Here is a 12,622-nt window from a genome sequence, read left to right on the forward strand (position 1 = left end):
TCAAACAATCCTCTCCAGAACAAACTGGTCATGCGAGGATCACGATCACTGATAATCGATTGTGGCATACCATGGTACTTAAACACATTGTACATGAACAAGCATTCCATCTGATCAGATTTTATCTTCTTCCTGACAGGGATAAAATGGGCCTGCTTGCTGAACCTGCAGATAATGGTCCATATACCATCATTCCCTGTTGGTGTTCTTGGAAGATCAAAGATAAAGTCCATAGCAATGCTTTCCCATGGCTTATCCGGAATCGGGAGTGGTTGTAACAACCCTGGTGCCTTTTGCCTGTCAAACTTGACCTTTTGGCAAACTATGCATGCTCGCACAAAGGCATCCACATCTCTCCTCAAGGTAGGCCAATAGAAGAACGTCTCTACCGCTATAACTGTTGCATCAATGCCACGATGCCCTGCATACGGTGGGACATGACTCTCTTCCATGACCTTATGTCGCAGTGGCATAGTGACACAAAGTCTGCCATGCATCATCATAAAACCATCTCTGAGGAGGTAGTGCTCGTGATGTTGCCCCTCTTGTAACTGTTCAAAGATCCTTGCAAAATCTTCATCAGCAGTATACTGTTCCTTCATGTCATCTAACTCATGATGATAAGGAATTGACACAGCTGAAATTTGTGGCTTTCTTGATAACGCATCAGCCACAACATTCTTCTTGCCTTCCACATGCATAATCTGGAAGTGGAACATGGAAAGAATGTTTGCCCATCGCATATGCTTTTCGGATAACTTTGACTGTGTCAAGAATTATCGCAAGGTCTGATGATCTGTTTGGACAACAAAATCAGCACCTAAGAGGTAGTGCTTCCAGCTAGAAAGCGCATGAATCACGGCCAAGAGCTCTTTCTCATAGACTTGCATAGTCCTCTCTGGCCCTTGCAAAATTCGGCTTTCATAGGCTACTACCCGTCCATCTTGCATTAGCACTGCTCCGATGCTACTGCCACACGCGTCACACTGGACCACAAATGACTTCCTGAGATCTGGCAAAACAATAACTGGATCTGAAGTCAACTTTTCCTTTAAGAGACTAAAAGCTGAAATCTCTTTTTGGGTCCATCTGAAAGTGACCTCTTTCTTTTGCAATGCGTGAAGAGGCGATGCTATCTCTGCAAAATTTCTGATAAACCTTCTATAGTAGGAACACAATCCCAAGAAGCTTCTGACATCGTGCACAGTCTTCAAGTCTGGCCATGTCTTGATAGCTTCGACCTTTGCGGGATCCATTCTAACACCATCCTTTGAGACTATGTGGCCCAGAAAGTGGATCTCTTCGAGGAAGAATTCACTTTTCTTAGGATTGACAAGTAACCTGTGACTGCGCAGCTCTTCGAACACAATGGTCAAGTGACGCCTATGCTCCTCTTCATTCTTCGAATACACAATCATGTCATCGAAGAATGTTCCAACAAACTGTTGATGCGAGCGGAAAATCCGGTCCATCATTCTGTTGAACGTGGCAGGAGCATTTGTTAGCCCAAACGGCATCACTAGAAACTCATAAAGACCAAATGTCGTTCTAAATGGAGTCTTGTGCACATCCTCTGGGCTTATACGAATCTGATGGTACCCACTCTTAAGGTCTATCCTGCTGAAAATTGCAGCACCCTCTAAACGATCGAGAATATCATCAATGCGAGGAATAGGAAACCTATTCTTGATGGTATTCTTATTCAACACACGGTAATCAATACACATGCGCCATGAGCCATCCTTCTTTTGCACTAGGAGCACTGGGGAGCAAAAGGGTGAAGAACTAGGCTGAATCAGCCCCTTCTCTAATAACTCCTCAACCTGGCCCATAATCTCTTTCTGCTGCGCCGCACTAACCCTGTAGGGAGGTCTATTTGGTGGGCTACACCCTGGCACCAAATCTATCCGATGGTCCTCAGGTCTCTCTGGCTGCAATTGTGACGGTAATGAATCAGAAAAACAGTCACTAAACTTTTGCAAAAATGCTGACCTTTCTTTATCTAACACAGATAAATTTGACTGATCACTATCTGAGACATCACGTGCAAAAATCAAGTACACAGAAAGATGATTCTTTATTACAGAAGTGATAGCAGAAGCAGATACAATAGGGACTGACTCTCCTTTAAGCTTAACATCCAAGATGTGAGTTTTGCCCCTATGTTGTACAGTGATCTTTTTGTTGTAGGCATCCAAGACTCCATGCACTCGGAACATCCACGGGATCCCCAACAAGGCGTCACAACCTTCCAGCGGCATGATGTAAAACTCTTCAGTGTCCACATACGACTGAATATGCAGACGCAGTTTTCCAATGATGGGAGTAACACACTCTGAGTGTGGACAATTGATAGAAATATGACCAGGCTGCTCACATATAAAGCATTTGTTCTCAGCCATTAGGACCTTCTTTTCCTCGAGCGACTTGCGCACAAAAGGCTTCCTTTTCTGTTTCTTTGCCTGTGCTCCAGAAGTCCCAGCTGAATCCTTGTCTTTGGTGACCTGTTCTGACCCCTGTGACGCATCAGGACCCGTTTTCACAAAGGGCTTCTTTGCTGAATTTTTCTTTTGCTGCCCTCCTTTATCACTGCTCGGAAATCCACTGTCCTCTCCTTTCAACAGGGCAAGACCAGTGTTCGCAACTTCCATAAGCTGAGTAAGGGTAGCCACTCTGTTCTTTGTACAGTAATCACGAAGCCCTTTAGGCAACCCACAACAATACTTCTCTATCTGCTCTGTCAGTGGCACAAATCTGTAGGAGGTCACTGAGAGTAATGCTTTACAAAACCTCCTATTGTACTCCAGCAAGCTCTTGCACGAAGCTGCCGTAAGCTGGTGCCAATCTGTCAAGACATCGGCTTCAAATTCATTTGATAGCCAAGCAGATGCAAACATTTGCTTGAAGTAAACCCAAGTGGCGGGTGCCTGTCCTTGCATTAACAATGTCGTCCACCATGTAAGCGCATTGTCCTTTAAGAAAGTGGCAGCTTTCCTAACCTTCGAGGCCTCTGTAAAATTCCCTCCCGCATAAGCTGTATCAAACTGCTGGAGGAAAGTGAGTGCCTTTGTCTTGTCCTCGAAACCACTGAAGGTACTGAACTTTACCGCTGCACCACCTTCTTTATAAGCCTTCGGCTTCTCTAGTGCCCCCAAGTTGTCATACGGAATGGTCTGCAACATGGGCACTGTACTAGGCATGATCGGCACGCCTTGGCCATTCACATTTTGCGTAAGAGGTGCGATATCTGGCTGCTGTCCAGAAAAACCAGCCATGCCAAAATGACCCTGTGGCACCCCAAACTGGCCCTGGTTGCCGTGGAAACCTTGCTGCATGCCGATAGTACCATACATGGGGTTCGGCATGATGCCTTGCATACCCCCGAACACTGTTCCTGGCATGTACGGCTGACTTCCAGACGCATAACCAGCCATACTTTGGAACACTTATCCACCCCCGAAATACCCAGGATGTACCGTGGGTGGTGGAAAAACTGAGTGCATAGCCTGGTATCCAGCTCCCTGTCCATTCAAGACAGCATGCTGGCTCTGAAAGGTGGCGGGCTGAACTGGCATAACCTGTGGAATAGGCGTTCTAGCCACCTGTTCAAGCACGGGAGGAACCTGCTTTGGAGCCCCCGACTCCGCAACATGCGAGTGTTCCCTTTCCTCCTGCGCCTTATGAAGTACCTGGGCTTGAGCTTCAACAAGCTCCGTACGCGGTGTAGGTTGCCTATTTTGCTGTTGCACTGGTGGCGCTTGCAAGAATTCCATAAACCTCGGATTCTGCACCAGTTGCGAAAAGACATTCACCGCGGCAACTAACTGAGTCTTAAACGCATCATCCTCAAGTTGCCCTGTCATAAAGCCCTGTACTACTGGAGGGACATTCACGTTGACAGGAGGTATAGATTGACGTGGCCGTGAGCTCTCGCCAATCTCAAAAACCATAGGAATCTCATGCCTGTCCTTTGGAGAGGAACCCTCTTCCATAATTCCCTTCCCCTTGTCGGCCATAGTGTAATCCCCGCGTTCTTGCACTGTGTGTCTTTACCCTGAACAATCTAGGCTCACTCTTTGAGGAAAAAGTGATTGATATCCCGGCAATGGAACCATGAAACCGGCCCGTAGGGCGGTAGGCGTTGGCTTTCACCCGAAATTCTTTACTTTATACACACACACAGAGCACTTTGCAATGAGAACCTGTAATGGGAATTAACACTTAATCACACGCACAGCTCGGAAGCTAGAATGCCCCGAGCAGACGCTGACAACCTGTAGGCCCCAAAATTGGCGCCCCTTTAGGTATTTCTTTATTCTTTAGGAGGGTAAATTACAAGGTAAGGTCCTGGGAATCCTTCACGTGTATCCACCTAGATACCATTTGATTTGGCCAAATTTCGGCAGCATAACAGCCCCAAAACTTGCGCGAAACCAATTCCCCTGCTGGAACTCGCTTGCACTGTCGTATACCCTCTGATTCCTGTCCAAAAACAGTAAATTCAGCACGCTGTATTTACTGGTTTTTGCCCTGTTTTCAGCCCCAAACAGTCCCCTAACTGTCCTTTGCCAGTGGGGCACGATTCCCAATGGTCCTGGCGTCCGTATGGCTGAAAAACAGTGAAATTACAGCGCATACACGGCGCTGATTTTGCACCTGTACGGTGAGGTTATGACCCTCACCAGTGCCTGCTTTGGAGCAGCAGTTAGCTACCCCTGTTCCTGCTCAAGGAGGCTCTTGCCTCAGCACAAAAGCATGAACCCACACAACTGTACATCAGTCAAATGAGTAGCCCTCTTGTGGGGCATCACATAACTGCACGTAGGGGAGAGAGAGAGCAGTGTGTAGTGTGCAGGGCATCACTCCTAGCACCACACTGTACATGAGAGGGAAAGGAAGCACTCCATAGCTCTTAACCTGTGACAAAAGCTGAAATGAGGCCTCTCCCAGCATAAAAATCAGCGCCCATTTTTCTGCAAGAGGAAAGTTCACGAAAATGTGACACTTGGCGCATTTTCAAGCATTTTCCCGTTTCGGGTTCGCCGCTTAAAAATATCCCAACCGACGCGTCAGTTGACTTCGCGGCAGAGTTATAAAGTGTTCCCCTAGTCATACCGGAGGTAATGACGCGAACACATTTCACGGCCCAAAATAGCAGTTCCCTAAATTTTAGGAGATGCTTCCGTTGGGCTCCCACTGGTCTTCTGACCATCTATCCTCATTGGGACCGCATCCAAAAATGCAATGTGGCCCAACTGTCGGATACTTTTTGTTGGTAGTCCCACCTTGACTTTACGCCTTAATTGAGTTCACTTCCTAGTATCCACCAACTTGCTAAGTGCGACGGGGGGACCTATATGATCTTGCTCTGAGCCTAGACATCCTCTTACCATACGAATTCCAGTGCCGACCACTTCCCGTCTGCGGGTGAATCTACCGTTCACATTGGCCATACAATGTCCGACCGTTTGCTACTTCAAAAAGAGGGTCTCAAAACAAATAAAATAAACCCCATTGGAAAGAAACCAACAACCAAGGTTAGCAGTTGCCACATCTCTGTGACATGGTTAATAACTGCCACGTCCTCGTGACATGAGGGGTGGACGAGCACATCAAGCAACGAGCATTCATCCACGTCATTTTGGCCTTTTGAAGACATTAATATAACATTCCATCTCTCTCTCTCTCTCTCTCTCTCTCTCTGGGTCACAAACTGTTGACGTGTCAAAAGCCATTGAAGAACGGAGCCGACTTTCAGATCTCAGTGGAGGGGTCTAAACCCTAAGAAGAAGTTTTACCAACTTACAAAGTCTTACCGAGTGGCCTATTTTTAAAGAAAAGTTCCCACCAACTTATGGGACCCCGTCCGATGGGCCCAAGTGAGCTAGAGAGATTAAATAAAGGAGGACCAGCACACTCTCTTGCGTAAAGACTGATGGCGTGGTAGAGTTGTGCGGAATCCTGCATTTTTCACTGGTTATGCTAACGTGGCACCTGTACGGATTTCCACGTTTTGCGCTGAGAGGTGCTGGCATGACAGTGTATGGATTCCTTATTTTGCACTGACAGCTTTTGGGCAAGATGCTTTTGAGTTTGAAACTTTTCATGTAGCTGGTTTTCATAGGACAAGGGCCTATAAATATGTGCAGAGGGCTCAATCTTTGGCACGCTTCCGTATGAAGGTGCAGAGTGCGAGTACCAACATTGTACTGAGTTCAAGCAACATAAAGAAATACCGAAAAGGGCACCAAGGGTTGGGGCCAGTGCTCTCTCGGGGTGGAACTCCACCACTCCCCGGCTCGTGTCGTGCATCTCTTTCAGTTCAATTGTTATTTGAAGTGCTTAAAGTTGTTCAATCTGTTCTTTTCTGTTGGCACGTGGTGCCCATCCCCGTGACAGTGGTATCAGAGTTGCAGGCGTGTGCTTTTCTGAAAGCATACCGGTCCTATAAAAGAGCAGACAAAGCAAACCGACGCTTCGAGATTTCAATAAAGAATCTTCATGTCCCGACCCCAGACTTATAAGCCACTCCCACCCTTACTTCATCGCGCATCGAGCGCACTCCCGTCATCATCGCTCTATCTTACAGGGAATAAGCCACTAGGAACCCAAGACATGGGGTTCATGGATTCGGCAAAATACTTGCTTTTTCTCCTTGACGAGCTTCGCAGCATCCTCAACAGAATCTCCCGATGCTTCAAAGTTTTCAACAGTTTTTGAATTACACGTTACCTCCTCTGATGCACCATACCTGAAAATACAAGAGCTTCCAACCGGCAACCGTCCCAGCTGTCTGTTTGGATCGGGGGAGTCTTCAGGAATATGGTGCAGCTATCTGACCGTAAACCAGTACAACCGTCTTTGCCACCGTTGTGCCCCCACCTCCCACACTACCACCTTCACTAGGTTACAATGGTTGGAGCCCGTATGGATAACGTTGTTAACGTTGTTATCCATACGTGGGACACGGGCCTAACCAACCGAAAGATTTCAAGGATGGCGGCTCGATAATCAAAATTTTCACCTTTTCCGGGATGAAAGATCAAAAGAAAGCATTGCAATTCGTATAGCATTTCGACACTATGCTTTGGGGAACTATATAGAAGAATCCAAGTTTTCTAGAGAAGTGGGATTTCTTAAAGATAATGTCATGCAATGGTGGAGTTCAATCGTGAAGCAACCGCATGCTCCAAGGACTTGGCAAGCTTTCAAGACAATAGTTGCACGTAGTTATATGAATTCTCTCTTTTAAGTCTGGATTTTGGGCTTTCCATAGAGACCTTGGACGATTATAACCAAAGATTTCTCGATGTCTACCTACCGGTGTCCTTCTTTAAGTTCATTTACTTGGAGGACCAGCGCGAGCGATACACCATTGCACTACCATCACCGTTGTAGGAATACTGTCTATCCAAGCAAGTCTCAACCATGCAAGAACTTATGGACCATGCTACAAACTAATGAAGGGAAAGTTGAATTTTACCAAAGAACCAACTCTAGCCACCAACCAAAACTCTTGGCAACAACTAACAAATTCTCGGGAGTCTCGTGAAACTTAACCTTAAAGGCCTCGTTTAACAGAGTGTCAACAAGAAACCCTTTTAGAAGAAGGCCAATGCTTCGAATGTTTTCAAACAAGGCATACATTCACTACATGTCTTGAGCGAGCCTCGACGTCTCTAGAGCAACCTTCTGCTCCCATGACAGAAAGATCCTTAGGGCCACCTCCAGCCAAGGGAGCTAGACCCGCTATTGAACTAGTCCTTGATATCTATGGAATATGCCTTGAAAGTAAAAATGAATTGTGTGGAGTATATGGAAAAGTCAACGGCTTGAAAGCCGTTATTTTCTTTGACCCCGGAGCTACATAGAACTTTATCCATCCAGAATTCTTGAAGAAGAGATTGAAGCCGAGCTAGCCACGGGCAACTCAGAAAGTGGTACCGCTCATTGGTGCTCTTCCAGTCACTATCCAAGATTATCATGGACCACATTATGAAGGTGGGCAATTGCGACGTTCTCTTGGGCATGCCTTGGCACGACAAGAATGATGCGACTCTCCACATCCGGAACCGAACCATTACCTTGATGCAGAAGGACAAGCTAGTCGTCCTCAAAGTTCGGCTGTCCGAACAAAAACCCGAATGAATTTTCTAGTTGTTCAATGTTTTGTAGTTGGATACTTTTCAACTCTATTTGAGGAAGTATTGTTTGAAATGGATGGTATCTGTTTTAACCCTGTCTTGGTGCCGATCTGAATTATTTGGCTCTAGTTTTAATATTGATTTCATTGATTGGTATTTTTACTCCCGAGTGGAGTAGTGAGGAATGTTGCTTTGGTATTGTCTGAACCTCGATACGATGCAATGTCTGGGGAGTGTCTCGTTGTATGCTTGAAAACCTCGGAACGACGCAGACGGGATGTCTGGGGAGCGTTTTATTTTGTATGCTACAAAACCTCCGAGTGATGCAGACGGGAGGTCTAGGGAGCGTATGGTTGTATGCTTGAACATCCAAGCGACGCAGGCTGGGGTCCTGGGAGTGTTTGGTTGTACGGTTCCTTTGAACTCATGGCCCCGACCTTTTTAGGTTACATGTGGGGGGAGTGATGAGGTAGTCGTTGAGTAGCTTCATATCTCAGGGGAGTGCTCAGAGGTGCTGTTCATTGTGTCTTGTAACATGCATATGTGAGCATTTGTGTTGCATTGTGATGTGCCAAACACTGAAAATATTCCTTATTGGATAAGATTTTTCTAGGAAGCCAGTGACCCAGTATATCAAGAGCTCCAGTCTGGAATAATGCGATTTTTCTGGGAAGCCAACGACCCAAGATATCAAGAGCTCCAATCAAGAGTGAGACTCCTTATTGGATGAGATTTTTTTGGGAAGCCAACGACCCAAGATATCAAGAGCTCCAATCTAGAATGAGAAAACTGATTGTCCCTTGGATTTTCCGTCGGAGCGTCCCTCCGAATGACCCTCAGAATTTTGTTGAGCTAACTTGAGTTGTTTTGTAGATATGATGTAATCGTAGACGATTACTTTCTTTCAAGGAGGGATGTCACAAACTGCTGACATGCCAAGCCACTAAAGAATAGACCAGACTTGCAGATCCTGGTGGAGGGGTCTAAACCCTAAGAAGAAGCAGCATAAGAAGTAGAAGCAACTTACAAAGTCTTGCCGAATAACCTATTTTTAAAGAAGAGTTCCCACCAACTTATGGGACCCCGTCCGAGGAGGCCCAAGTGAGAACTTGAGAGATTAAATAAAGTAGGACCAACACACTCTTGCGTAAAGACCGATGACGTGGCAGAATTGTACAAAAACCTGCATTTTCCGTTGGTTGTGTGACTTGGCACCTGTACGGATTTTCGTGTTTTGCGCTGACAGGTGCAGACATGGCAATGTATGGAATTCCTTATTTGCGCTGGCAGCTTTTGGGCAAGATTCCTTTGAGGCCAGATGCTTTGAATTCGAAGCTTTTCATATAACTGCTATTCATAGGCCAAGGCCCTTTAAATGTGTAGAGGGCTCAGTCTCTAGCACGCTTCTGGGTGAAGGCGCAGAGCGCGAGTACCGGCATTGTACAGTTCAAGCAATGTAACGAAATACCGAAAGGAGCGCCAAGGTTTGGGGCGAGTGCTCTCTCGGGGTGGAACTCCGCCACTCCCTGTCTCGTGTCGTGCATCTCTTTCAGTTCAGTTGTTATTTGAAGTGCTTAAAGTTGTTCAATCTGTTCTTTTCTATTGGCACGTGGTGTTTGTTCCTTATCTCTCTCTCTCTCTCTCTCTCTCTCTCTCTCTCTCTCTCTCTCTCTCTCCCGTTGTGAAATTATGGTTAATTGTGAAGAATCACACTATGTTGTGTGAGATGTTAACAGCCTTCATGTAGTAAGATTTGAGAGCACTTTCCCATATACCAGTTTGGCTGTACCAAAGACTACATCCTATCAAACTGTAGCCCTTCACCTTGTCCTTGTCCCTCCAATGCTACTTGATTGAACAAGGTTTCTTTCGCATGTACTAAAAATGAGGAGTAATTATTGTTGCCCGAAAAGTTTCCATCATAGAGAAAATTTTCTCTATGGTTTGTTCTTTACCAGCTTCTGGATGATCCGTGCAATGGTTTCTTCTTAACACCATTCTTGACACCAATCGACTTGAGAGTAATATGGTGTAAGGGAGATGTTGAGGCCTAAAGACTTGGTAGATAGACCTTCCCTAAAATGTGGATCATTGTTAGAACCTAAGTCCCTTGGTGTGTTGTACTTTCATTTACGTACGTATCAGTCAGAACCGGTGTGTACTTGTGTATTGTTTTCTTATTAACCCTTGGCTGAACCATGTGCTTCTGCCCACGTAGCTAGTGATAAAAATTGCTTTTGCTGGATGCTCTCTTTTCCCATGCTGTACATGATTGCAGCTTTGTTTGAGCAATGTTATGTGCATAGCAAAACTTTGGTTTGTTTTTGTTGATTTGTGGACGGGGGTACTTTTCTAGTTTTATAATTTCACAAGATACCACTTACTGTGAGAACATGCTTGAAGTTTGGATAATTTATCACTCTTTGATTGGGGTATCTTAAATTGGTTTTGTTTGTACAAAAGGGACAAGATACTACTGCCCACCCTTGATTGAGACAGATAGACCTTGGAGTTGGTAAGCAAAAATTTACTGTTGCTGTTGAATTTCAATAGAGATGCAGTGCTTTGTTTTGAAATTGGCTGCTGCTTTATCTCATATGTAGTGTGTCTCCTACTGTCAAGGCTCTTCCGAGTAGACCCAGGAAAAAGAGGGATTGGAGAAGGTGATCTGCTAACAATGAGTCAAAAATATGCATTGATTTTTTAACTAGCGACCAAACTGAGTTTATAGTTATGAATTGATTTCTTAACTAGCATTATGTATTGATTTCTCAAACAAACTGATTTTATGGTTTTGCTTATTCATTGTAGTATGACTGATCAAGAGTTCGAGGAAGCAGCGAAAGATTTTATAAAAATCGGGCGGCCCAGTACTTCTGTGTAAGCTGGTTTTACTCCACGGCTGATATTGTATTATGCTTCAGAATATATGCATCATGGTTTCCTTTGCAGGTTGCCAGATGATGAGGCGGAAGATTTTTGCTGGCGAAGAGGGGAGTGGGTGGGACAATCTTTCAAGGAGTTGGGAGAGCTCTATGAACCTGAGGAATTCGAAGAGATGCTTCGAACCCTGCACAGTAAGAAATCACTTCTAGAGTCTTGTGGCAATTGGGTGTCATGCAGAGTGTATGTGATATATTACATTTGTATGCAATATAAAGAAAATGTGTTATGTCTTATTGTAGTTGATGGTATGACGATTGTACGAGGTTAACCCGATGAGGAAGTGGATGTACTTGCAAACGAAAGAGGAACAGGGCTTTAAAACGAAAGGCAAAAGAAAGAAAAGATGGAAACTGCTTAGGCATAAGGTTTTTGATAACTTAAATACAGCTTGCTGTAAAACAATTCAATTGTTATAAACTATGCTTTGGTAATGGCTCAAAAGCATCTAAAAGAGTCTAGTAAAAAGATGGAAAATGTATAGTTTTAGAACTCACTGGTCTTTGCTCTCTCTCTCTCTCTCTCTCTCTCTCTCTCTCTCTCTCTCTCTCGCCTGGGGGTTCTATATCTAGGAGATCTAGACTCCGTGTCACCAGGCTGCTCAAGAGAGACGAGCCAACCAACAGCTCTCATACATGCGGCTCTCACCCCATAGCCACCCATAGCCAACCAACAGCTCTCATCCAGCTTGCTACAGGATGAAGCTAGCTACTTTGTTTCACTCTCATGATTGTATGACCCTGAGCATATAGACATGCATTTCTACCCCTAAAACTAGAGCTGCATCCGCCCTCTCACACATCATGTCTTATGTATAGTGTACCTTAGCTCTCCATGGACCATCTCCCCACTCGTTGGAATTCATGAGAGGTTGCTACCTACCATGTGACCTTGCAGATCAGAGACGAAATTCGCAGGTCATACAATCATAAAAATTCAAGCAAATGATATGTGAGCAAATTCTCCTTGGCTGGAGAACACAAACATGTACATTGATTTGTCTCTTACTCCAAATTTGGCATCTACTAGACACAGAGTTCTTTCTTTTTTTGCCCTCTCAAAATAATAGTCATAGACAAGATGAGTGGCCAGCTTGTAACTCTTATTTTTTGTTTGAAAAATTTGCAATTATGATATGCTCTCTCTATGATAAAGGCCGTTGTCTATGGGAAAACATTTTGTGCTGAGAAAGCACAGGCACAAGTTGTTAAAGTTATAGCATTTCAACATTGTGATCCCAAGATTTATTTTGGCTTGAGGTATTTATTTTACTTGTCAAAGTCTCGGGTAGGGCAATTTGTGCTAAGGGGGGTATATAAGCACAAGTTCTCCCTCTCTCTTTCTATCACCCAAGTGTGGTAGATTGGTTATGCCATTTCCCTCTTGATTAACAGATCTTTTCAGCCCCCCGATGGCTAGATCTATAAGGTCTCTTGAGATAGTTTCCTACGACGAAAAAACTCTCTTCTTCTTCTTCTCTCTCTCTCTCTCTCTCTCTCTCTCTCTCTCTCTCTCTCTCTCTCTCCTTGATTGCT

General features: G+C 44.9%; 1 protein-coding gene across 3 annotated transcripts in view; it reads left to right on the forward strand.

Moving 5' to 3' along the window:
- The window catches only part of LOC147449137 (uncharacterized), a 65,528-nt gene extending 53,947 nt beyond the window's left edge, over nt 1-11,581 (forward strand). For 2 of the 3 annotated variants that reach the window (XM_086521701.1, XM_086521704.1), the window contains 5 exons: nt 10,608-10,659; nt 10,748-10,807; nt 10,956-11,024; nt 11,097-11,221; nt 11,330-11,521. In XM_086521701.1, the coding sequence (XP_086377827.1) occupies nt 10,608-10,659; nt 10,748-10,807; nt 10,956-11,024; nt 11,097-11,221; nt 11,330-11,358 (335 nt within the window). In that variant the 3' untranslated portion in view covers nt 11,359-11,521. Of the gene's footprint in view, nt 1-10,607; nt 10,660-10,747; nt 10,808-10,955; nt 11,025-11,096; nt 11,222-11,329 lie in introns of all 3 variants that reach the window. The other variant, XM_086521702.1, reaches the window with a different exon arrangement.
- Nucleotides 11,582-12,622: the final 1,041 nt, after the last annotated feature.

Source organism: Adiantum capillus-veneris, chromosome 10 (genome assembly GCF_014529385.1).
Source record: "Adiantum capillus-veneris isolate H3 chromosome 10, ASM1452938v2, whole genome shotgun sequence".
In the NCBI taxonomy this organism is placed as follows: Eukaryota; Viridiplantae; Streptophyta; class Polypodiopsida; order Polypodiales; family Pteridaceae; genus Adiantum; species Adiantum capillus-veneris.